Source organism: Callorhinus ursinus, unplaced genomic scaffold (assembly GCF_003265705.2).
Source record: "Callorhinus ursinus isolate GAN/ISIS: 27379988/994484 unplaced genomic scaffold, GSC_fseal_2.0 scaffold44, whole genome shotgun sequence".
Taxonomy (NCBI): Eukaryota; Metazoa; Chordata; class Mammalia; order Carnivora; family Otariidae; genus Callorhinus; species Callorhinus ursinus.
In genome coordinates, this window is record NW_027397106.1 from 5,132,576 (window position 1) to 5,158,849 (window position 26,274).

Below are 26,274 nucleotides of genomic sequence, written 5' to 3' on the forward strand. Positions count from 1 at the left end.
TCATTAAACAAGTATTTGTTGAACGTCTGTTATGTGCCTCGAACTGTTCCAGGCGCTGGGCAAACGGCAGCTGAAAAAAAAAAAGCAGACAGATCCTCCGAAATCCCTGCCCTCGGAGGCGTACGTGCTTCTTAGGTGAGCCTGAAGTTACTTCTTTTAAGATTTGGTTTCCACCAAGCGGTGAAAGCGAGCCAGTCATTTATAGGCGTTAGAGATATGAGCTAAATACTATGTTGTGCAGATGAGGGAATTACAACCCAAAATTAATGAATATGCAGGTTTCAAGGCTAGTAACTGACAGGGCTCCTGATCCGGGTGCAGGGTGCAGAAAGGGATCGAGCACCTTCTCCCCAGAGCCTGGGTAAAGATGTTTCCTTTTTTCTTTATTCATCAACACTTAGTTGAGCCTGTACTCTGTACTCGGTGCTTTGCTAGGTGCTGGAGATTCAGAACTCCGTGAGCCGGGTCCCTGCTTGCAAGGGGCTTGGAGTCTACCGGGAGAGAGGTAGGACAGCAACCAACCGGAAGCAGAACTCCTCAAGGGGACAAATGGGAGGAAAAGAAGAGGGATTCATTCTTGGGGATGATTGTAGAGAGAAACTTCATTGTGGTTTTCGTCACAATACCTAGATAGCCTCAAATGAAGGCCTAGTCCTGTGATTTTCAGACTTTATTACCGAGACCCCTGGGCTCTAGCAGAAGTGGTCAGAGGTTCCATAAACTTTTACCAGTCACATTTAATTTTAATTTTTCTTTTCCAAGTGAGGTATTTCTTAGCCTACGTAGGCACCTATTTTATTTTTTAAAAATATTTTTAAATTTATTTACTGAGAGAGAGAGAGAGAGAATGATGGAGAGCATGAGAGGGAGGAGGGGGGTCAGGGGGAGAAGCAGACTCCCTGCTGAGCAGGGTGCTGGATGTGGGACTCGATCCCGGGACTCCAGGATCATGACCTGAGCCGAAGGCGGTTGCTTAACCAACTGAGCCACCCAGGCGCCCCGGCACCTATTTTAAAGAATCAAATAATTGTATATGGTTTGTTAATAAAAACAGCAGAGCCCTGCCTCCATCATCTCTCCCTCCCTGGAGGCAGCCATTTTCAGTTCTTTGAAGCTGTTTCTTTGGGCATTTTACCTTCATTACCCTGGCCCTCTTCCAACTGCATCCCTCCCCACAGGGTAAGGAGGCCAAGGGGAGGGCGCCTGGGTGGCTCAGTTGGTTAAGCGACTGCCTTCGGCTCAGATCATGATCCTGGAGTCCCGGGATCGAGTCCCGGGATCGAGCCCCGCATCGGGCCCCGCATCGGGCCCCGCATCGGGCTCCCTGCTCGGCAGGGAGTCTGCTTTTCCCTCTGACCCTCTTCCCTCTCATGTGCTCTCTATCTCTCATTCTCTCTCTCTCTCCAATAAATAAATAAAATCTTTTAAAAAAAAAAAAAGGAGTCAGGGGGATATGCCTATCCAAAGCCCACTTACCCCCTTATAGGCCATATTCTGAATACCTGGGACTCTGAATTTCCCTGCCCAGCTTGCCTCCTTGGATCTCTCTTCCCCAGGAAGACCTTGCTGATCCTGTGGGCATCGCTAGGCCTGACCGATAGCCAAGCGGCAGTTATTGGCAGCAAGAGGCAAGAGCCCAAGCTGGGGTCTTCACAGGACCCTGTGTGCAGCTTTCTCAATGTAGGACAGAGGCAAGGGCAGAGGAGAAGCGGGTGAAGCAAGAGTCAGGGGCTGGGGGCTCCTATTTTCTAGTGTGGATTCTGAGGATTCCAAAAATTCTAATTTAGAACCTGGCTTTCCAGGTCCTTATAAAGGTATATTGGTAAAGTTAGGAGTTTAGAAGGTATTTTATTTAACAGTTTGTTAGCTTAAGTTGTAACATTAAAATATTTGAGTAAGTTTCCCATTTGTAGTCTTGCCCCTGCTCCCACAAATAAAAGGGGCAGGTTGGAGGATTTAACTTTTTTCCTTCAGGTCTCCTCCCCAGCCCACTGAGATCACCTCATTCTCATCTGCCAAATTTAACGTGATAATTTTTGTTAGTTCAGTTTTCAGTTTTTACAGCACTCACTACACCTGCTACTCAGATTTGAGCCATGTAGAAAACTTTGATGACTCTTCCTCTCCTGCACAACTTTTGATTTTTCCTGGAATTAATACTTACCTTGTTTCTTCATTTGTTTAGTTTTCTATGTATTTATCACAAAATCTGCCTCAAAATCTTCCCCTAGTTGCCTGAATCTCTTCTCAGAATATCTAGACACAGGGCGCCTGGGTGGCTCAGTTGGTTGAGCGACTGCCTTCAGCTCAGGTCATGATCCTGGAGTCCCGGGATCTAGTCCCTGGATGTCCCGCATCGGGCTCCCTACTTGGCAGGGCGTCTGCTTCGCCCTTTGACCCTCCCCCCTCTCATGTGCTCTCTCTCTCTCATTCTCTGTCTCTCAAATAAATAAATAAAATCTTAAAAAAGAAAAAAGGAATATCTAGACACAGCAGATACTCTATCAACTTCATCTTCTTGAAGAGATCTCTGCTGGAGCCTTCTGACCTGCTCCAATCCGAGTGTTTATCCCCGACCCTTGCTGCACACCTGGCAACCTGGCCTCTCCTCTCTCATCTTCCTGGTATTGTCTTTGATCTCTCCTTTGTTGGATCTTTTATTTGCCATGTTCCATGTCTTTTTTGTTGTTTAATTTATTCCCTCTTTTTGGAGACCATCTTCCAGAAGCTTCTTGAGAAAGGGAGAGGTAAATTGTTTTGAAACTTCTGCATGTTTGACATTGCCATTATTCTACTCTGACACTTGATCGATTGGTTGGTTGGGTATTGAATTTCTTTGGAGTTATGAAGGCATTATGACATTACTTTTTAGCTTTCATTGTTGCTCGTGAGAAGTCTGAAGCCTTTTAAGTCCTTATCCTTTGTAAGTGACTTTTCCCCCATTCTTGAACCTCTCCTTGTCTCTAGTGTTCTAGGATGGCAGTGGTATGTCTTGGTGAGAGGCTATTTATTATGCTGGGCACTCAGTGCCCTCTCACTTCTGGGAAATAATCTTGAATCATCCCATTGGTGATTTCTTCCTTTCCATTTTCCCCGTTCTTTCTTTCTGGGGACTCCTAAAATCCAGATGATGGAGCTGATGGACTGCTTCTAACAATTTCTTATTTTTCTCTCCTACTTCCCGTCGTTATTACTTTGTTTCCTGGGAGAGTTCCTCAATCTTATCTTCCCGTTCTTCTACTGAGTTTTTCAATACTGTAAAGATTTTTATTATGCTCATTTTACTGTTATTCTCCGAGTGTTCCTTTCTAATAGCATCTTATTTTTTTCAGTGTCGCAACGGTTTATCTTATCTCTGAAGCTACTAATGGTAGTTTTTTTTTTAATTTTTTTATTGTTATGTTAATCACCATATATTACATCATTAGTTTTTGATGCAGTGTTCCATGATTCATTGTTTGTTCATAACACCCAGTGCACCATGCAAAACGTGCCCTCCTCAATACCCATCACCAGGCTAACCCATCCCCCCACCCCCCTAGCTACTAATGGTAGTTTTGTTTCAGTTTTTTTTCTTTCTGCATAATCTGTTTGCTCTAAATTTCTTTTTCTGTTGTTTTGGTCTCTTTCATGTTAGACTCTTTTCTTGGAGGTCTTATAATCCTTGGTTGTTTGCTCACATTAAAGGATGGGTTACCAAAAAGCCAACTGGAAGCATCTGTACTCTATGAGCTCAGGTATATGGGTGGGGCTTGTCAGCCAAGAGCTTTGCTTGAGGGAGCCTCTGATGCTAACATCTTTAGGTCTTCCTTCTGGGGTGGCCAGCCATCTGGTGTAACCAATTCTGTTTGCCATCCCGTTGCCCCACTGCTGCCTTAGGACCCATCCTTCTCTAGTCTAAGTCAGTAACCCCTCATCCATATGCTTCCCAACTTCCTAAAGTATTTTGCTCCTGTTTCCTCTCCTGGTTCCCTGTCTTTGTAGATTTAGGGCTTAAAAAAATCCCTTTGCTATAGTTTTAGTGTATTTTTAGTAGAGCAAAATTAGATACATGTGTTCAATCTACCATTTTTACCCAGAAACTTCAAATATATTTTATCTGATTCTAAAACAGTAGTTTATATATACTCAAGGAGCACCTGGCTGTGGCTCAGTCAGTGGAGCGTGTGACTCTTGATCTCAGGGTCGTGAGTTCAAGCCGCACGTTAGGTGTAGAGATTACTTTAAAAAATTAATCAAATTAATCAAATGTCCTACATATCAAATTTTGCAGTTTATCAAAACAGCCTTGTTGACATTGAATAATTTCATAATACTGAGACATCATGAAACTGAACTTATAATATTAATATATTCTAGCAAGATATTGCTTTTATCTGTCTTAGATAGTGAGGTTCTACAAAAGGCTTTGCTTGGAAAAGGAGGTTGACTGCTTTTTAAAAAAGGTTTACAGGGGCGCCTGGGTGGCTCAGTTGTTAAGTGTCTGCCTTCAGCTCAGGTCACGATCCCAGGGTCCTAGGATCGAGCCCCGCACCGAGCCCTGCATCAGGCTCCCTGCTCTGCGGAAGCCTGCTTCTCCCTCTCCCACTCCCCCTGCTTTTGTTCCCTCTCTTGCTGTGTCTCTCTCTGTCAAATAAATAAATAAAATCTTTAAAAAAATAAATAATAAAAAAAGGTTTACAAACATCTTTCCTAGGCTAGTGATCATCTAAGCGTGGCTCTTTTTTTTTTTTTTCTTTTTAGAAAAGGTGTGGGGAGGGGCACAGGGAGAGGGAATCTTAAACAGGCTCCACACCCATGGTGGAGCCAATCTCAGGACCCTGAGATCATGACCTGAGCCGAAATCAAGAGCTAAATTTTGTCATGTTTTCATTTCCACTCAGTTCACAATATTTCATAGTTTTCCTTGTGATTTCTTTTTTGATTCATGGATTATGTGAAGTTGTTTAATTTACAAATATTTGGGAATTTTCTATTTCTCAATTATTGATTTATAGTTTAATTCCATTGTAGTCAGAGAATATATATATTTTTAAGGATTTATTTATTTGAGAGAGTGTGGTTTGCTCAGGGGGAGGGGCAGAGGGAGAGAAGCCAACTTCCCACTGAGTAAGGAGCACCCATGGAGGCTCTATCACACGATCCTGAGATCCTGAGATCATGGCCTCAGCTGAAATCAAGAGTTGGTCACTTAACTGAGCCAACTAGGTGTCCCATTATATGACTCTAGTCTTTGTAAATGTATTGATATTTGTTTTAAGGCTCAGATTATTGTTTTTTTTTTTAAAGATTTTATTTATTTATTTGAGAGAGACAGAACACAAGCAGGGGGAGCGTCAGAGGGAGAGGAAGAAGCAGGCTCCCCGCTCAGCAGGGAGGCCTATGTGGGGCTCAACACAGGGCTCCATCCCAAGACCCTGGGATCATGACCTGAGCCAAAGGCAGACGCTTAACCGACTGAACCACCCAGGGGCCCCTCAGATTATTGTTCTATATGCATTTGGAAATAACATGTGTCCTGCTGTTGTTGTTGGATGAGGTGTTCTATAAATGTCAATTGAGTCAAGTTGGTTGATAGTGTTTTTCAAAACCTCTAAATCCTTACTTATTTTTTTCTACTTCTACCAATTCCTGCAAGAGAAGTGTTGAAATCTCTAACTATAATTGTGGATTTGTCCATTTCTCCTTTCACTTCCATAAGTTTTTTTTTCTTCATATATTTTGAAGCTCTATTATTAGGTGTGGGTACATATAGGATTATATCCTTTTTAAAAAAGATTTTCTTTCTTTATTTGAGAGAGAGAGCATGAGCAGGGGGAAGGGCAGAGGGAAAGGGAAAAACAGACTCCCCACTGAGCAGGGAGCCCGATGTGGGGCTCAACACAGGGCTTGATCCCAGGACCCTGAGATCATGACCTGAGCAGAAGGCAGACGCTTAACCGACTGAGCCACCCAGGCGCCCCAGATTATATCCCCTTTATTAATTGACACCTTTATCATTATGGAATGTCCTTCCCTTTTTATCTTTGCTAATATTTCTTATTCTAAAGTCTGATATTAATATAGCCACTCCAGCTTTCTTTTTGATTAGTATTAGCATTGTTTATCTCTTTCTGTCCTTTTACTTTTAACCTATGTGTGTGTTTTTATTTAAAGTGTGTTTCTTACAGAGAGCACATAATTCAGTCTCGGGTTTTTCGTTGTTGAACCTTGTAATCTCTATCTTTTAATTAGCTTTCTTAGGTCATTTATAGGTAATCTAATTATCAGTATGATTGGGTTCGAAAGAAAGAAAAAAGGGAGGAAGCGGAGGAAGGAGAGGAATCAGGGAAATCAGGAAAACAGGGTAAAGTCCTGACTTTCCAGCTCTGTACTTTAGGTAAATCTCGTAACTCCTCTGAGCCTTAGCTGGCTCATCCATGTTTTTGTTTTGTTTTGTTGTGTTTTAAAGATTTTATTTATTTATTTGACAGAGAGAGAGAAAGCACAAGCAGATGGAGTGGCAGGCAGAGAGAAAGAGAGAAGCAGGCTCCCCGTTGAGCAGGGAGCCCAACGCGGGCCTCAATCCCAGGACCCTGGGATCATGAGCTGAGCAGAAGGCAGATGCTTAACTGACTGAGCCACCCAGGCACCCCTCATCCGTGTTTTTAAGGAAGAATAAGTTATTTGTAAACTACAACATGCTCTGAAATCTTAAGGGATTAAAGGACTATCCAGTGCCAGATGTATAGATAGAGAGGTGTCTGTAAACCAGGGTATGAGTGCCTCAAGGACAGAACTAGGTCTCACTCATTTCTGTATTTCTAGCACGTAGGCCCAGGCTTAGCATGTAGAATGTTCCTAATAAGTGTTCATTGAGTGAAAGAGGCAATAATAAAAGAGCTAACTTCAAGTATATGAATGAATGATGGTTTTTGAAAGATGGGTGTCAGGTGACAAGTTATTAAATGGCCATGACACTGCTGAGAACTGAACTTACAATATTTAATTCCTTATCTGTTAATTGGGAATACTTTTAAGTAGCATGGAAGAATAATTTGCTACTATATATATTTGTTCTTACATATGCATGCATTCAACGAGTGTTTATTAAGTGCCTACTGTGTGCCAGACTTGGTTCTAGGTCCTGGGCATACAACAATGTCCATTTTAGACATTTGTTTCTAAAAGCCATCTTGCAATAGTGATCACCTTCAGTAAGTAAAAGTGCTGAAAGAGCCTTGGTCCCTGGTGCAAATGCAAACAGATCACCATTAGTTATTGATTGGCCCTAATTTTTAAAACCTTTTCTCTGGGCAAAGAACTTTTTCTAATTGCTTCTTCCTATTTTTAGCCAGTAATATTTAGTTTGGTAGCAGACCATTTAAGGACTTAAGAAAAAAAACAATAGGTCAACACGGGATGCCTGGGTGGCTTAGTCGGTTAAGCATCTGCCTTCAGCTCAGGTCATGATCCCTGAGTCCTGCTCAGCAGGGAACCTACTTCTCCCTCTGCCTGCCACTTACCCTGCTTGTGCTCACTCTCCCTGACAATAAATAAAATCTTTAAAACAAAAACAAAAACAAAAACCCACAATAGGTCGACTTAATATATATTAGGTAATGGATAAAAAGCTAGATAACCTGGGCGCCTGGGTGGCTCAGTTGGTTAAGCGACTGCCTTCGGCTCAGGTCATGATCCTGGAGTCCCAGGATCGAGTCCCGCATCGGGCTCCCTGCTCGGCAGGGAGTCTGCTTCTCCCTCTGACCCTCTTCCCTCTCGTGCTCTCTCTCATTCTCCCTCTCTCAAATAAATAAATAAAATCTTTAAAAAAAAAAAAAAAGCTAGATAACCAAGCAGTTGACAAGGAGCCATTCTTCTAGTCAAACTGATGATGTCACTGGAGAAAAGGTCAGTTGGAACCTGATGCCCGGCAGTTACAGGGAGCTGTGGTTAGAAAAAGGGTACTCAGGAACTGCCCTGGAGCCCTTAACCCCAAAGCAGCTAGCATCACATGTCCAGGCCTGGGTACCAGAGACACAGGACATCCTTGCAACTAACAGGGTGATCCAAAATGGAGAAAGACAGGCCCCCACAGTTGATGACCCCTGCATCGGTGAAAGCCATCATCTCAAAGATTGAGGCTGCCCAGCTAACACGGGCTCAGGAGGTAACACCTGAAATGAAGGAGTCACTCTTCTATCGGGATCTGATGTGGGGACTGGAATCTGATCCCAGATTGGGGCACGTGTCCAGCTCTGGGCCTTCAGGGGTCCTGGGATCCTCAGCAAGCTGGGTTTGCAGACAGATTAATCCAAAATATCCATCTTCTAGACTTGGCCTCTATAGGGCGAGCTAGAATGAAACCACCCCTGAGAGACAGGGCTCAGGAAGGGAACAGCCCATAAGGATGGCCCTGAGACACATAGTGATAGGTCTTAGCAGGGCAAGAAGAGGGGCCCAGAGTTCCTGATTCAGGTCTGTTCTTGGCCACCTGTCAGAATCCTTCACGCTAAGCCCTAGAAGCTTACAGGGAAATGGCCAAAGGCTGAAATCACCCTCACGTGAGCCTCTAGTGCATATTTTTTATGGGAGCCTCTGATCCTAAGGGTTTTTTAGGTCCTCATTTTTTCAGTCTGTTGCTTCTGGATCCTATTGAGATGTCTAGAAGTCCCTAGAAAATTATGAAATTCTGAAGGAATATATGCTCTGGATTTTTAGTATTCTCTCCCTTCCTGACCTGGTCTTAATCATCAAAGTGACACTAAGAAGAGCTAACACTTATTTTATGTGCCAGGCACTGTCCTAAGTACTTTACAAATATTAATTCATTTAATCTTTGCAAAAATTCTGTGACGTTGGTACCATAATGATCCCATTTACAAGTAAGAACACTAAGGCCCCAAGAGGTGAACTGACTTGCCTGAGATCACACTACCAGGACATGGTATCTGGTGCCAGAGTTCACACCCCTAAACAGTACAATCTATTGCCTCCCATATAGGATATTTCTTCCCAGCTCTCAGACATCTTGGACAATGTCAACTGTGTCATCAACCGCTTCCAGGAAGAATTGGGATATGATTTAAAAGAAAAGGCAAAATCTGACCGGACAGAGCAAAAGGGCAAGAGCAGATTCATCTTGCTGGAGAAAATTGCTTCCTTCTCCAAAGATGCTAAGACCAAAGAGAAGCACTTGTACGAAATTCTCCGCTGGCTGGGTGACTGGGGTGAGTCTGCAGCCTGGGTGCCTGAGGGCGGGCACTTCCCCGCTGGACAATGGTTCCACACTCACTCCTGTCTCCTCCTTTCCCCACCCCAGGTCAGCTCTCCCTGGGAGGGGAATGTGGGGCAGCAGGTGCAGGGCCTCCCCACTGAGACCTTACCCCCACTCCTGTTACAGCGATCACATCTACTCCCCAGAGGGACAAACATGTAATTGTCCAGAACATAGTAGATTGTGACATTAGCTGCATGTGTGATGAAGCTAAGTCCCAGGTCCATTGTGACATCTCATTTTTTAGCAGGGTTGAAACTGAATTCGAGCCCATGCTGTTTTATTTTATTTTTAATTTTTCCAGATTTATTGAGATGTAATTGACAGATAACATTGTGTAATTTAGAGTGTACAATGTGATGATTTGATAGACATATATGTTGGGCAAGGCTTGTCACAATCAGGTTAGTTAAAACATCCATCATCTCACAAGTTACCCACCCCCCCCTTTTTTTTTCTGGCAAGAACATTTAAGATCTACTCTCTTAGCAAATTACAAGCATACAGTATGGTATTGTTAGTATAGTCACCACACTGTATATTAGATCCCCAGAACTTTTTTATTTTATAACTGAAACTTTGTAGCCTTTGGCCAACATCTCCCCATTTCCCCCACCCGCCAGCCCCTGGTAACCACCATCTACTGTCTTTCTGTGAGTTCAGCGCTTTAGATTCCACATGTAAGTGAGATCATATAGTGTTTGTCTTTCTTTGTCTGACTTATTTCACTTGGCATAATACCCTCAAGGTCCATCCATGTTGTGACAAATGGCAGGATTTCCTTTGTTATGACTGAATAATATTTCATTGTATAAAGGCACCTGGCTGGCTCAGTTGGAAGAGCATGTGACTCTTGACCTCAGGGTCATGAGTTCAAGCCCCACGTTGGGGGTAGAGATTAGTTAAATAAATAAACTAAAAAAATAAAATATTTCATTGTATATACCACATTTTCTTTAACCACTCATCGATCAACTGACACTTAGCTTGGTTTTATATCTCAGCTCTTGTGAATAATGTTTCCAGTGAACACGGGCATACAGATATCTCTTGGAGGTATTGTTCCATTCCTTTTGGACATCTATCCAGAAGTGGGTTTGTGGGATCATATAGTAATTGTATTTTTAATTTTTAGAAAAACCTCCATACTGTTTTCCAAAATGGTCGTACCAATTTATATTCCTACCGGCTATGCACAAGGGTCCCCTTTTCTCCACATCCTCACCAACACTTGTTATCTCTTGTCTTTTTCATAATAGTCATACTATCAGGTATGTAGATAGTATCTCCTTGTGGTTTTAATTTGTGCTTCCCTGACGATGAATGACATTGAGCACCTTTTCATGTACCTGTTGGTCATTTGTAGGTCGTCTTTAGAAAATGTCTCTTCAGGTCCTTTGCCTTTTTTTTCTTTCGTGTACGTATTTAATCATAGGGTTGAAAGGAATCATAAATATAATCTGGCTCTTCATCCTTAATATTACAAATGAGAGAATTAAAAATAACAAAAGAAGTGTGTCCAAATTGGTGTCTTTTAAATGCATCATCTCTAACGTTAGTGTGCCCTCGAATCTCTCAGGATACATATTTTAATATTTGTCTGGTGCTGTTGGCCCCTGCCTCCTGCTCTCCCTCCCTTCAGGGCCTTTGACCCTTGTCACTTTCACTAAACCTCCTTTACAACTTCGGGAGACACCATACCCTTGTGGTTAAAATTACTTGCTGTGGAGGAGATGTGCATCCATCTCCACCATTTAGTAGATGTGTGAACTTAGTCAAGCCATTTGATTTTTCTGGACAGCTGTTTCCTCATCCTCAGAGTAGTTGGTCCAGCCCTGGCCAGGCCCACACTGACCAGTGTTTGGCATGGACACATTTATCAGCACAGCGGGGGACCACACATTCACCTGCTTTCCGAAACTCCAGGACAACGCTGAGAGTTAGCACCTGTACATAGTTTTCTCCCCAAGTCGATAGGCTGCCCAGTAACTGATTCTGTGCCGTGTACATTTAAACCAGTTTGGAGTGTGTGCTGCAGCTAGTGCTGTAAATTTGATCAAAGGTAAATGGGTATGCCGCTTGCACAGTCACGGAGTAGCTACGGTTGGACAGTTAAGTTGTCGTCACTTTTCAAGGGGCCACCTTCTGGAAGCTGTGTGCTTGCATCGTGGAGGGAAAGATCTCTGGGAACAGGCCATCCTCCTTTGGTCTTTATCATGGCTTCTGTGTGGCCTTTGCCCGTTTTTTAATTGGATTATTTGTTTTGTTCACTGTTGAGTTGTATGAGCTCCTTCTTTTGGATATTGACCCCGTATCAGATAAACAGTTTGCACATATTTCCTCCCGTTCTGTAGATTGCCTTTTTCATTTTGTTGATCCTATCTTTTACTGTGCAGAAACTTTTTAGTTTGATGTAGTCCCACTTGTTTATATTTGCTTCTGTTGCCTTTGCTTTTGGTGTTACATCCACAAAATAAGCCAGGACCAACGTCAAGAAGCTTTTTCTGGTCTTACAGTTAAGTCTTTAATCCTTTTCAAGTTAATTTTTGTGAATGGTGTTAAGATAGGGGTCCAATTTACATATGAATGTCCAGGTTCACCAACATCACTCATTGAAGAGCCATCCTTCACCCATTGTGTATTCTTGGCTTGCTTGTCAAATATTAGTTGCCCATTCTTCCTGCTCAGCAGGGAGTCTGCTTCTCCCCCTCCCTCTGCCTCTCCCTCCTGCTCAAGCTTTCTCTCTCTCTCTCAAATAAATAAATAAAATCTTTAAAAAAAATAAATACTAGCTGCCCATTAACGCATGGGCTTATTTCTGGGTTCTTGATTCTATTCCATTTGTCTGTGTATCTCTTTTTATGCCAATACCATATTGTCTTGATTCCTATAGCTTTGTAGCATAGTTTGAAATCAGATAGTATGATGCCTCCAGCTTTGTTCTTTATCTCCAGATTGCTCTGGCTATTTGGGGCCTTTTGTGGTTCTATATGAATTTTAGGATTGTTTTTTCTGTTTCTGTGAAAAATGCCGTTGGGATTTTGATGGAGATTTCACTGAATCTATAGATAGCTCTAAGATGGTAGTATGGACATTTTAAACAATATTGTCTTCTAATCCATGAATGTGGAGTATCTTTCCATTTATATGTGTCTTCTTCAATTTCTTCTATCAACGTCTTACAGTTTCCAGTGTAGAGATCTTTCACCTCCCTGGTTAAATTTATTCCAAAGTACATTATTGTTTTTGATGCTGTTGTAAATGGGATTATTGTCTTTCTTTTTCAGATAGTTTATTGTTAGCGTACAGAAATGCAACTGATTTTTAAAGAGAACTTTATTTTTATTTATTTATTTGGAGAGAGAGAGAGTGTGCATGTGTGCATGCAGACGGGGGGGAGGGGCAGAAGGAGAGGGAGAGAGAGAATCCCCAGCAGGCTCCATGCCCTGTGTGGAGCCTGATGTGGGGCTCGGTCCCGCAGCCCTCAGATTGTGACCTGAGCCAAAATCAAGAGTCAGATGCTTAACTGATTGAGCCACTCAGGCACCCCAAAATGCAACTGATTTTTGTATGTTGATTTTGTATCCTGCAACAGTACTGAATTTGTTTATTGGTTACATAACAGTTTTTTTGGTGGAGCATACCAGGTAGTTTATAAAGGAACCCACCGGTGATATTCAAAGTCCTTAATGACCCTGACTTCATGGGCACTGGGCCAAATAGCACTGATGCCAACTGTGAACAATCGGTATAGGCACTTGAGTGTGGACCAACTATACGCAGCCCTAGAGCCAGGTGCTACCCCCATTAAGATCAGAGTTATGCCTTCACAAGACTTTACCCTGCTCTGAGGTTGGGCAGATACAGCAATGTTGGAGTAAGATGGTATAGGGATGTGCCCCACCCCACTTCGCACTGCCCTGCCCCCAAGGAGCTCTCAGTTTTGTGGTCCTTCAGCTGCCCCCAAGAACTAAGCAGGGTTGTTCACTCCAGTTAATACATTTAACTGTCCATATACCAGACCAGGCAATGGGGATAGAGCAATAACAAGGCAGACACATCCCTGGCCTTATAGGTAAACAACAACACAGTTTAATGTCTCTTGCACATTTTCTACACAGCAGGCTTCATGTTAATCATTTCACACGTATTATCTCATTTAATCCCCACCCAACCCTTTTATAGGCACGTATGCTGAGGCTCAGAGAAATAAGTAACTTACCCAACATCACAAAGCTAGTAAGAGGTGAATCCAATCCAACCTCAAAGCCTGCTGGTATAACCCCCATGCTATGGGACTCCTTGGGGCTCCCTAGAGGACAGATTGCACTCAGCCTGTATCCTCCACTCCCTTTCCAGGTGACAATCTGACCTATGAGCTCAGGAACAGGAAGGGTAAGGAGGAAGAGAAAGCTCTGGATGAATGGATCGAGGTGATGGAGAAGGTGTTACCTCTCTCCCTCATTGCCACCAAAGGAGGCATCGAGTCTCTCATTTCCCTTTGCTCTACTCTCATTGAAAGACAAAAGAAAAGGACACAAAGTAGGTTGCAGGAGCAGCCGGGAGGGGGGTTGGGTGGAGTGGATGCTATCTCAGGGGAAGAAGTCACATACTGGGGTCTATGGGGGTCTTTCTGACTCTCCTCCATAAGAAAAGCCTTATCTGAGATGGAGGGGCAACAGTGAGGTGTTGGGGTGTTGAACCCAAGCTGAGCACTGAGCAGTTCTGAGCTGTGGAGGGAGGAGTAATGTGGAGACAGATCCCTGTTGGTGCTTCCTGGGGCTGTAGCCTCATATAGGTCCTGGGGATCAAGGCTAGAAAGCCAGAAAAGCTAGATGGAGTTTGTAGCTAGAGCCCAAAAAACATCCCTTCCTTACGCCAAATCCAGCTGCAGAGCCAAGAAGTCTAGCAAGACTCAGCCAGAGACCCTTTCAGAACCTTCTCAATTGTGGCTGCTCCAGAAATGGTCAGTCAACAACACAGCTCAACCTTGAAATTTTACTTATATCAGCACTAGAAGGGACCTGAGATTATTGAACTCCTCCTACATTTTGTAGATGAGAACACTAAAGCTCAGAGAAGAGAAAGGACCACAAAAGAAAACAAAACAAACAAACAAACAAACAAACAAAAACTGTGGCAAAACCAGACCCCACACTTAGGTTTTCCAGCTTCTTAATCTTACTCAAGAGCATGGGCTTCACAGTCAGATGGACTTGAGTTTGAATCCCATGTGCCAATTTCTGGCTGTGTGACTTTGAGCAAGTTGTTTCATCTTTCTGAACCTCATTCTCTTCATATACAAAGTGAGGAGCATCCTGCCCAAGTGCAGGGTTCCACTGGGCCTGAGGCATCTGACACCAGGCTTAGAACATGCTCAGGGCTTAATAAGTAGTAGGTCACATTAGTGTTTTGTCATTGATTCTCATAGCCAGGATCCTTATCAAGCAAGATCGGTAATTGGGGGAGGGAAGAAGCAAGGAAGGGTGGGTAAGGAGGAGACAGTCTCTCCTACAATCCTTAGCACATCAAGTCTTGAAATATAGTTATTTGTATATTGATTTCCCTGCTAGATTATAAACTCCTGGAGGGCAAAGGCTGTGTTTTATTCGTTTCTTCTTAGGAATTAGTTATTGAGCACTTACTAGGTACCTGGTACTGTGCTTGCCCCTAAACATGCATGATCTAGTGAAGTCCTATGAGTAGATGCTGTGGTTATCCCCATTCTTCAGAAACAGAGGCACTGAGAAGTTAGGAAACTTGCCTAAAGCAAGTAGTAAGGATGGGATTCAAGCCCAAGGTATATGATTCCAGAATTCAAGCTCTGAACCACTAGGCCATATGGCCTCTGACAATATTAGCTAAATGCTAGCTTGACTTCACTACCACTTAATTTCATATACCCTTTAGCCCCTCATCCAAAGTTAGCCAATGCTTTTTCTGTCAGTGATGTTCGTCAAATGGGCAAGTGAATGGATGATCCAAGAGAATCACTCTAGCAGCCCTACGTATGTAGATCAAGGGGATACCGCTATGACCATGACCCAGCCCTGAGGAGCCGAGGTCTATGAACTGGTTTGAACAGAGTGCACAGTCTGTGTTTATGTGCATTTTCCTGGGGATGAGGTCCAGTCAAAGGAGTTTCATCAAAGTATCAAAGGAGTTCATGACCCCCCAAATGGAAAAAGATATTAGTCCTTAAAAAACCCAACATGTGAACAGTTGCAGAACCATGTGATAAATTCTCTACATAGTCTAGTGGTAACAGGAAAGGGAAACAAAGCTTCTGAGGTGATCTGGAATCTAAGTACCAGGTAAGCTTCCAGAGTTTGGGTAGTTGGCAGTAGGGAGCCAAACATGGATACTGAGGCTGGGAAGTAGCATGATTAGAAAAGTAACTTTACTTCAGAGAAATATGTAGGATCAGAAGTACATTGAACTGAGATGAACTGAATTGAATAGTTTCAGGCCCTGTGGGCCCTGCAGGTGTCATGGAGCTGGCAGACCCTAATGGGAAAGCTCTGGGCAAGCTCTGAGCCTGGCAGAGACCTCTCCTGATAACATCTCCCTGGCCTCACGTGTTGCCTCAGCTCCTTATTCTTGCCAAAGGCCTAAGAGGGTTGGATGGGGAATTTGGCCAAGCAGGGTGTAGAGAATCAGTATAATCTGTGGCACCCACGGGATGTTGCCTTTGTTCTCTCTACCTCTCCTAGTACCCAAACACACCTTCTGGCAGGGCTGGTGGGAACAAAGCCCACCCAGATCTGCATCCTACCCTCAGCCACTGAGCCCAGAGCAGATGCTCCAGGACAAGCATACTACGTGCACAAAGGTCTCCGAGGTGACGTCCATGCTGCAGGAGCTCCTGGACTCCACCATGTTCAACCAGGGGGAGGTCAGAGCCATCAGGTACATGTCTGCTGTGGTGGAGAACCTCAACAAGGCCTTGACCCTCCAGCACAAGGAGAACAGTAACCTGGAGACGAAATACAGGAATCTGGAAATAGAGATGACCAAAGAACTCAGCAGCCAGAGGCTCTACTTCCAGAATTCCCTCAAAGTTCTCCAGAACAAGAGGGATGCCCTACTAAAGCAGGTGGAAATTCTAGGGGGAAAATACCATGACCTTCTCCTGATAAAGCATGCCTTAGAGTTCCAGCTGAAGAAGGCTCAGTCTGCTAGAGATCAAGCAGAAGAGCCAGCCAAGATCTTGGTCGACTCCCTGGGGCCCCCTGAGAAAGAGACCCTCCCAAAGAAAGAAACAGTCATGGAGGAAACCCAACAGGAACCCAAGAAGGAGTGGTTGTTTTTGTCACTGCCCCCAGGTTCCATGGCCAAAGCCTGGGACAGTGGTACTAGGCCTTCAACGTCCCAGCCACTTTCCACCATGACCACACACTCAAGGATTGCAGATGTGTACAGCAGCAAGGACACTGAACGTCTCCAGCCCGTGTTGCTGTCCCTGGTGGATCACAAGTTTCCTAAGAAATGGGAAGGCCCTGTGGCAGAGAGCCCAGGCCACCAAGTCAAAAACCAGAAGGACTTCCAGAAAGCAGCCCAGGAGAAGGAAGAACTCCAAATTAAGTCCCATATTGGGATGCAGCTGTCCCCAGAGAGCTCCAAGAAGGCGGCCTTGGAGAGTAAGGTGGCGCACTGGGAAGAGGAACTCAGCTGGGAGATGCAGAGGCAGCTGTGGCTGGAGGAGGAGGCCATGTGGCTGCAGCGGCAGAAGAAATGGGCCCTGCTCGAGCAGGAGCACCAGAAGAAGCTGCAGCAGTGGGAGATGGAGGAGGCGGCAAGGGAGCAGCAGCGGAGGTTGGGCCAGCAGGCGAAGGAGCAGGGGGGCCCACGGAGAGAGCCGGAGCGGTTGGAGGAGGACGTGGACGGGATGATCTTCACGACCACCGGGCGGTGGAAGGACGTGGCGGAGGCATCACTGGTGCCTCCCCCAAGCGGCGCCCAGTCTGCTCACCAAGTCAGGAGGCCACACTGGCCCAGGTCCCCTAATACCCAGCAGCTTGCCCGCAGAAAGCAGAGGAACCTGAGTTCCGCCAAGTCTACCCAGAAACCATGGGCCTCCCAGGGTCTCACGAAGCCCAAGAAATCAGCCTCCTTCCCTGTCACAGGGACATCCATCCAAAAGGTGTCCCGGCCTCCCTTGCAAATCTCCCTGGTAGCTCTTAAGGGGAAAGTATACCACATGGACGCAGAGGCCCTGAGGAAGAACCTGCAGCTCCTGAGTGAGGAGGCTGAGCTGGGGCTGCCCCATTCCCTGCGCAGCAAGGTGCTGGAGCTCACCACCACCACCATGGAGTTGAGCGTGCTCCGGCTGCAGTGCCTGTGCCATAGGTACATCCTGTACAGGCGCTTCCAGAGCCTCCGGTAGGTACTCCCTGGCACCCACGCCCACGGCCGTGTGTGGGTGTGAGCAGAGCCAACACCCAAATGGAGAGGAAGAGCGCAGGGCAAATGGGGATGGAGAGGTCACCCCAGACAAGGCCCCCTGAGGGAGGGGACTGGCAAAGGGTGTCTGACCTTGGGGCCTTGGGAGGTCAGGCACTTGCATATACACTCTGCTCTTTCCATTGTGGGCTTTTCCTCTAAGCCCGCTACTTTATTTCTTCCTCTCTTCCCTTCGCCCTGTCCATAATGCACCTACTATGCTCCCCTGCTTGCCTTACTCTCTCTTCCTGTTTCCAGCCGGGCCCCGAGGCTCCCCACCTGCCACCACCTCGCACTTCTCTGCCTCCTGCTTTCCTTGGCTCTCACCAACCTCTGTTGCTCTCCTTGCTGTCAGGAATTACAAGCAAGGAGTCCTGCCTGCTTAACAGACTTGCGGGAGCAGGAGGCTCTTTCACCCACTAAGTCACTTCCCTTGTTTCCCAGACAGGAAGTGATCAACCACATACAAGTCATGCAAGAAACTGGGACTACCTACAAGGCCCAGAACCTCCACATCTTCCTGGAAAACATCGACCACCTGCAGAACCTCTGGCTGCAGCCCTGGGCAGACAAGCAGAAGGACCTGGAGGAGAAGCACCGAGAGTGTCTGAACAGCATGGCGACCCTGTTCCCCAAGGTGGGCCTCCCCTGCCAGGGGTCGGTGCCCCCAGCGGGGATGGGGCCAGGAAGTGAGCCAGTGGGGCTGTGGGGTGGGACTGGGGGCAGGGCAGCAGAAGGGAACTAAGAGGACAGTTGTGAAAGCCTCTGAGCCAGGAGGAGGCAAAGGCTGGAGGCACCCGAGTGGGAGGAAGGGCAGCTTTCCAGTTTCCACATACGGGGGAGGCTGGGAGAGAGAGAGAAGTCCTCAAAAAGAGCTGTAGAAGACAGACTTTTCTGGAGAGGGGAGGCAGCTGGACTCTGCAGTCCTGGCTTCGTGCTCAAGGTCTCCCTCCTTCATGGGTCCCTCTGTCCCTGCCCCTGTGGGTTCTGGTTGCTCTCCCGGCTTGGTCAGAGCTGTCTTCTGCACCCACATGCTGGGGTCTCACTACATTGGTTTTGAGGGTGAGAAGGAAAGGGACCATATGACAGTTCTCTGGGTGGCTGGGAGGGTTCCCTCAGCTCCTCACACAATGCCAGAAAAAGATACCCAGAGCATTCTAGGCACAACTTGGCCTCACGTCATGAACCCTGAGTGCTCTCTCGAGTTCCCGTTGCTCTGGTTTCCTTTAGTTTATTTCCTTGCTGTTTCACTCCCTGTCCAGCTTCTCCACAGCAAAGGAGAAAACAGGGACTAACCTAGCAAATAATAATTCAAGGAATTTTTAGGAAGTTTGATACTCGGGGGTCCCAGGGCTCTCTGATTGGAGGGGTTCCCTGGGGCTTACCTTTTCTTCTCAGCCCTGGGTCAGGCTATGCTCTAGAGAGGGGATACATGCCTGTCTCCCTGATGCCTCTCTGCTGGTTCCTCTAGCTCCAGCTGGAGTGGAACATTCATCTGCACACTCCGGTGACCACCAACCCGAAGTCGAGGAAAAATAAGGCGCCCCGCTCCTTTCTCCGGCGCATCTACTCCTGTGGCCCCTCCTGCAAGCCGTCCCCAGAGCACCTCACATCCAAGCACTGGGAATGTGTGCCCCTGCACCTGGCCCGGTATGTGCCGGGAAGCTAACGGGAAGCCTGCAGGATGGGAGACAGGGATCGAGACTGGGGGTGGCCAGACTGGGGAGACTTGGCAGCTTGGTGAGGGCACAGACAGGCCGAGCTCACCTCATGAGTTGCAAGACGCCTGTCTCCTCAGCCGCCCTGCTCGGCTCTGGCCATTGGTCCAGATGCGGGGGGTGCGGGGGTGGTGTGTGTGTGTGTGTGTGTGTTATGAGATGAAGTGGGCTTCAGAAGCCAGCCTGGCCAAGTAGGTTTCAAACTGCAACTGAAGGATTCTGAGGACCCACAGCTGAGGGCTTAGAACCATTTCTGCCCTGAGCATTGTTGGTCCAGCACCTGCTATTGATCTGCCCATATAAATAAGCCTGATACCTTCCCACCGTGTAACCTCCAGGCTCAGAAAGAGATACCATGAGCTTTTGGGTGGTCAAGGAGACCCACATCCTCCCCTAGTATGGCCCTCTGCAGGGCAGCCCTGGGGCATGTGCCTGGAAGAACAGAGGCTATCCCAGCTCTCTTCCAGCAGCTCCTCAGCCAGAGGAGCCCCAGGGAGGTGAGGCTTAGGGTGAAGGGGAAGAGAGGTGACAGGACGGTGGTGACAACTATTTGAGAGGGAACGAAAACAAGACCTGATGTTTTGGGCCTTACAGCTTTGGAGAGCTTGTTGCTTCTCCATCTCCCTCTGTGTATCTAACTCTTTGTCTCTTTCTACACTTTCAACCTCCACACCCCAGCCAACAGGAGAACCAGATGGAGGCCATCTGGAGAACAGACGTGGCCTCCTCCAGTCACCCAATAGAAAAGAGGACTCCCCCCAGCCTGCCCTGGGGCCAGCTAGGAGGGTGCCCAGACATTCCCCGGCTGTTGGCCTTGGATGTGCATTCTTCCTACCGCAGAAGCTTAAGGTCTCTCAAGGCCGGGTAAGGTGCAAGCCTGGATGGTTAATCTGGATTCGGGGACACCTTCCCACCAAGAGCAGGGGGCAGAATGCATACTGTCTCTGTCCAACTGCCCAAGAGATCTCTTTCCAGACATTCATAACCACCTCATTTATTGTACCACATCAGACAGAGAGATGCTCACCTACCTCATCAGCCATCAGCTTGGGTCCCCATGCCACCATTCTAGTTCTCTCAGAGGACTTCACGTAGTATCTCAGAAGATCACTACACAAGTCTTAACTTCCCACTTGTTGCCTGAGCTGCACATGAGTTGGCTCAGGAGGTGAATTCTGCCCTAGGCCTGGAGGTGGTTCTCAAGGAGAACCAGATGCAGGAATGGAGAGATGAGGGAGACCAAGAATCCCGTGATGAACCTGAGGCTCGGGCTTGGGCCTGTCTTTGGCGCTCTCGTTTCCTTACTGCCTTGTTCCCGGGAAGAGCAGCTGAGGGGAAGAGGTGGGACTCAGTGGGCCAACAAGAGGCTTTTCTAGTTAGGAAGGTTCAACTCTCCTTTGCTTCTCTGGGCTTGAAGATGTCACTTGTTGAAGACTCAAGGCTCTTTCAAGGAGCCTTTTAAGATTTTTAGAACCAATCCCAGCTGCCTCTTGCAGCCCTGGCCCTGCCCCAATTACAGATCTTTGACAGGGAGAGGGCACTGATGCTTGCCAGTCTAGCTCTAACCAGAACCAAGGCTGTAAGATGCTGCTGCTGTCCTGTCCTCCAGACGGGGACTTATAGAGAAGACAGGATGACATGGTAACATCAAACAAGGCTGGTCCTTGGCTCTGCTTCTGCTCTGAAGTGGGCCTGAGGGTCCCAGCTAGTACATAGACACCTGGCTTCCAGTTCCTGGAGAATGATTAAGAGATATGTCTGTGTCTGTATATGTGTATGTTGTCAGCTGAGTTGGAGAAAGCAAACAGAATTAATTGAGAGTAACCAAAACAACACTGTGGCAGAACTCAGGAACCCAGGGATCAGCTGGGGCTGTGCCCCGCTAAGATTTGGCTAAACTTGCCCAAGCCCCCCCCCCCCATAGTAGAGTCTCTTCTCTCCGAGCTCCTCTTTTCTCTGCATCCCTGCCAGGGCCTGGGCTTTGCTTGGCATCTGTTTGAATCTAAGGCCCCAACCCCTTTGTTCTTCCCACACACATAAATATGTGTACATAAATATCAAGAATACACACTCCACTTGACCCTTGAAAATTTAGGGGGGGTGGTGGTGATGGGGAAAAGGATTCACAGTGAACAGCACAAAACAACAGCTTCCTTTCTTCCCCCTCTCTCTGGCATAACATGCAAAACTCAAAGACTCCTTCCTATCTCCTGCAGAGCCGTTCCACCCACACCCAGGCCTCCACTGGGATCTCAGCTTCAGGCTTACGCACTTATCAAAATATTGTTCCTGGCAAAGACAGCTTCCCCTTTCCAGGGGAATTTAGGTGAATACAATTTTCTTCCCCCCTTTCTTAACTCCATACAAGTTTATTCAGTGTATCATACTATCAGGTGTAGAGACAAAGCCCTGCTTCTTCTGTCTTGCTCCACATCCCAGGTGGGCTCCCCCTCCCTGTGTGTCAGGCTGGTCCTAGATGGTTCAGTGCAGGGGCTCCCCGTGTTGTCTTGGGACCCCATTATTGTGGTGTGAGAATCTGCCACTCTCCAATGAAAGTTCTTTGCCACTCGCCCAGGCTACTGCTGCCTGGGGGGCGGCGGGGAGGTGGCCATGCTGCTTTCTTTGTGAGGGCTCCATGCATGGAGACACACTCTGCTTCCACTCCTACCTTCTTTCTGGCTGCCTGCCCCTGGCTCACCAAGGATCCTCACAACCAGCTGCTGTGCGGTCCCAGGTCCCTCACTTCTTTGTGATCATGTCACCCTCACCAGCTCCCCGAGGCCCAGGTCACAGCACCATCTAGTTTCTTAAGTAGGACAGGCTGCACACCACCTGCCCCATTCTCCTGCCTGCCATGGACAGCCTGTTGCATCCACAGGCCCCTGGGGTGTCCCCTCGGAATGTGGGGAAGGGCTATTCATCTTCCCTCCATGGGTTGGGATGCTAGAAAGGCCCTGTCCCTCAAAAACCAGCAGACCCCCTCCTCCAAGAGCTGTCTCTGCTTTGTCTTATACACATCTCCCCCCGGGCTCCCTGTGAGGTGGTGAGGTAGGTGAGGTAGCTGTGTACCTACACACACCAAACACTGTGTGCAGTTGCAGAAGAATCTTAAGCCCGACTCTAAGTGCTCTGCCCTCTGTGGCCCGTGGCCTATTCCTGCACCTCTAACATACAGTGGTTCACGTGCACGGCCAAGACGCAGTGAGCACAGACCCACACAGACCTCCAACCTGCTGCAGACCAAGGAGAGGGCTGGTAGCTTGGTTCCTGGGGAAGGAGATCAGAGGGGAGTGGAGAGGAAGGAATGTGGATGGAAAGGAAGGACCAGGGAAGGATGAGGGGAGGGAAGATGAAGTACTCTGTGATGTGAGCCAAGAGGCAGATGCCAAGAAGAGAAGCAGAGCCCCTCGGATGTGGCAAAAGTGTTATGGTAGTAAGCAGCTCCACGTCCGGATCCAGTCTGGGCACCGCCCTGCACTGTCTCCCAGAGGCTATGAGGGAAGCTCTTGGGTGGGCTGGGTGGGCCTTCACATCCTGGGGCCTTGTCTCAGCGCTCTCCAACCCATAATTGAATTAACTCTTTCAGTGTCTTGGTGGCTGACAGAAAGGAACGCCAGGAAGCCCCAGATGAGTCAGCTGAGCTTGTTTGTAAAAAGTCAAATGAGTCCTTTCCTGGAACCCTAAAAAGCCAGAAGGATTGAGACAATCTCAGTCCCCATTCCATCCCTTAGTCAGTGATTCTCAAACTTCAGGGTGACTAAACATCACATGGAAGCTTGTTTCAAATGCAGGTTCCCAGCTGGTGTTTTTACACAAACATCCTGGGTATTGCTAAGTAGTCCTAGAACTTTGAGAAACACTACTTTCCTCCCTCAGTCCCCAAACTACACTTTTAATAAAACAGAGGTATGTATTTTTAAAGATTTCTGTGTTGTTGCTGAAACGCACACCTCCCCAATTCGTTTTTGGAACCAGCTCCATGACTACCTGGCCCCTGACCTGGACGCCAGTGGTGTCTCCGCCCTTTGGGAGCCACCAAGCTGAGACGGCCACGATTAGTGCCTGGCACACAGTAGGCACCAGTAACTTTTCTTTGAATCAGAGACATGGACAAATGAGTAACTGATGTGCTGATGATTAGCCAGAATGCTCAGAAGATAAGAACAAAAGGAGATATCGAGTACCAGGCAAGGCCAAGTGCCACTGGATGGGAGGCAGAGGCGTGTAGGGCTCTGAGGAGTGAGGACACAGGTGGAAGAAATGGAGACACAGAGGTTCCAAATCTAGATGGTGTGGGCCAAGGAGGCCATCTCTGGCAATTGTCTTCGATCCAGTGACAACGCTACTTCCATGAGTTCATTCAGCTAACGAGCACCACCGCCCACCCCACTCTCCCTGGCACCCAGCCATCTGCCCATCTTGCACTCAGCCTTGTCCCTCCCCCTTTTCTCCACTGGCCCAGCCACACCTGGCCTAGGGACGTTGGTCAGGAAATGACCCTGTCCTCAGAAAACCCGAAATCCAGTGATTCTGTTTATCAGGAATGGTCCCCATCCTGGCTTCTACTCAAGGTCGAGACTCTGGAAGGAAGAGGAGGATATGGGACGTGAACAGCTGGCCTTTGGATGATGTCAGAGTAGAAAATGACTACTGAGCAACGGCTTAGCATACAGCAAGGATGCCTGGCCAGGGAGGAAGGTGAGGGGCATTCCTGACGCAGGTCTTACACAGAACAACTGTGGCGGCCATGCCGCTCCTGGCCTTTCAGGTCCCGGGCTTATTCTTTCTTGAGAGGCCTCACCCCAATTGTATCCCACGTAATAAAATGCCCTCACGCTAAATGTACTGCTTTACATAATCTGAAAGGATTTATATAACTTTGCTTTGGAAATAACTGGCTCTGAGTTTTTTTAACATGTTGTTGGCTGTGACTTCTCAACGATCTTCATGCATAGGGATGAAATCTAACAAGTTTTGTAAATGGAACGAGAATATTTTAATACTAAATTTGACAGGGTAATGAAACTGACAGTATTACGTTTTGTCAACAATTGCATATTAATATTTTTACATGTTTGTATTTTGAAGCCAATGACATTTCGGGGCTTTCATACATTTTTATAGGCCCTTGGCACTGTGCTTAAGGTGCCTAGTGGCTACATCCGCTCTAGTGATGGCAGACTTTGACTTTCTGGACATCCTCTAGCAAGCTCCCTGGCAAGCGAGCTGAGTGTCTGACAGATTCTTCTGCTTTGTTGACAGTTTCATCTCCTTGAAGGTAAAGAAGTTGTGGATTGTCCCACCTGGGAAGCCAAGAGGTTTGGACACCAAGGAGGGACATTTCTACCTCTGTCTCTCTATGATGATATGTAATATATATGGTGTATTTCTAGTTATTAGGTTTTTGATATTATACATAAGCTTCACTTTTTTTTTCAGAGCAAACTTGATGTACTTGGTCTAATAAGATATCGCCTCCATCCCCCAAAAAACTCCAGGAAGCCCAAGGCATGGGAAAGAATACTTCTTGGCATATTTCTTCGAGCCAGATTTGGGGGTTGGCCATAGCTCTGCTTGCGTGGCCTGTGGCCTTGGGGGCCTCCAAGATGATGAACCAACACTAATGTGGAGAAGGGGACATGAGGAAAGGGTCTGCTTTAAGTCCTAAGTGTGACCTGCAAGGAGGTGTTGGTAAAGTGGAAAGGACAAAAACCTTTTTGAAGACAACCCAGCCAAAGAGCCAGAGAGAGGAAAGCCATGCCTGGTCTTGTCTTCCATGTACTGGGGAGGTCAACTTGGAAAGTCAGAGAAAGGATGGCTGTGACTCCATGATTGGAGGTGTTATCTTCTTTTTTTTTTTAATTTTTTTTAAAGATTTTATTTATTCATTTGAGACACAGAGATACTGAGAGAGAGAGAGAGAGAGAAAGCATGAGCAGGGAGAGAGGCAGAGGGAGAAGAAGCAGGCTCCTCGCCGAGCCAGGAGCCCAATGTGGGGCTCGATCCCAGGACCCTGGGATCATGACCTGAGCCGAAGGCAGACGCTTAACCATCTGAGCCACCCAGCTACCCCTGGAGGTGTTATCTTATAAAAAAATAAAAATAATAAATTAAAAGCATGGCTGACATGTAACTATCAATTGGGGACTTTGAAATAGGTATATTTACTATAAATAGTCTAGTGGAAAAGGTGGACAACATACATAACAAATGGGGGATTTGAGCAGAGTAGGAAATTATAAAAAAGAAATGGAAAAATGGAAATGTTAGAAATGAAAACCTTAATGTCAGAGATGAAGAATTCCTTCAACAGGTTTATCAAACTGGACAAAAGCAGAGGGAAAAAAAATCTGTGAACTTGATGTTAGATCAACAAAAATGAACCAAACTGTATCACAAAAAGTAAAAGCAAACTAACAATTGAGCAAACCCAAAATTGAGCACCAAGATGTATGGGACAATGACAACTGGCTGAACACATATGTAATGGAAGTCCCAGAAGAAGAGGGGAGACAAAATGAGGCAGAAGAAATATTTGAAGGGATGATGACTCAGAATCTCCCAAATTAACAAAAGACAACAAACCACAGCTCCAAGAAGCTCAGAGAACCCCAAACAGGATAAATGGGAAGAAAAACATAACTAAGCCTATCACAGTCAAACTGTTGAAACCAAAGATCAGAGAACATCTTGAAAGTAGCCAGAAAGCTGTTGCGCCTGGGTGGCTCAGTCAATTGAGCTTCAGACTCTTAATTTTGGCTCAGGTCATGATCTCAGGGTCATGAGATCCAGTCCCTTGTCTGGCTCTGCACTCAGTGGGAAGTCTGCTTAAGATTCTCTCCCTCTGTCCCCCACCCC

General features: G+C 46.6%; 1 protein-coding gene across 6 annotated transcripts; it reads left to right on the forward strand.

The window, feature by feature from the left end:
• The first annotated feature begins 31 nt into the window (after positions 1-31).
• Positions 32-24,666, forward strand: FAM186B (family with sequence similarity 186 member B). 6 transcript variants are annotated; one of them, XM_073882021.1, is made up of 9 exons: positions 7,907-8,149; positions 8,984-9,209; positions 13,616-13,798; positions 15,970-17,638; positions 18,143-18,335; positions 19,170-19,348; positions 20,095-20,280; positions 21,633-21,742; positions 23,003-23,337. In XM_073882021.1, exons 1-9 carry the CDS (start codon positions 8,054-8,056, stop codon positions 23,098-23,100), a joined length of 2,940 nt encoding a protein of 979 aa, XP_073738122.1. In that variant the 5' UTR covers positions 7,907-8,053; the 3' UTR covers positions 23,101-23,337. The 6 variants fall into 6 exon arrangements, with proteins under 6 accessions (XP_073738124.1, XP_073738122.1, XP_025739186.1 ...); XM_073882023.1 differs by lacking the exon at positions 7,907-8,149 and adding an exon at positions 32-135 and having other exon boundaries at positions 21,633-23,337; XM_025883401.2 differs by lacking the exons at positions 21,633-21,742; positions 23,003-23,337 and adding an exon at positions 23,958-24,666.
• The last annotated feature ends 1,608 nt before the right edge of the window (positions 24,667-26,274 follow it).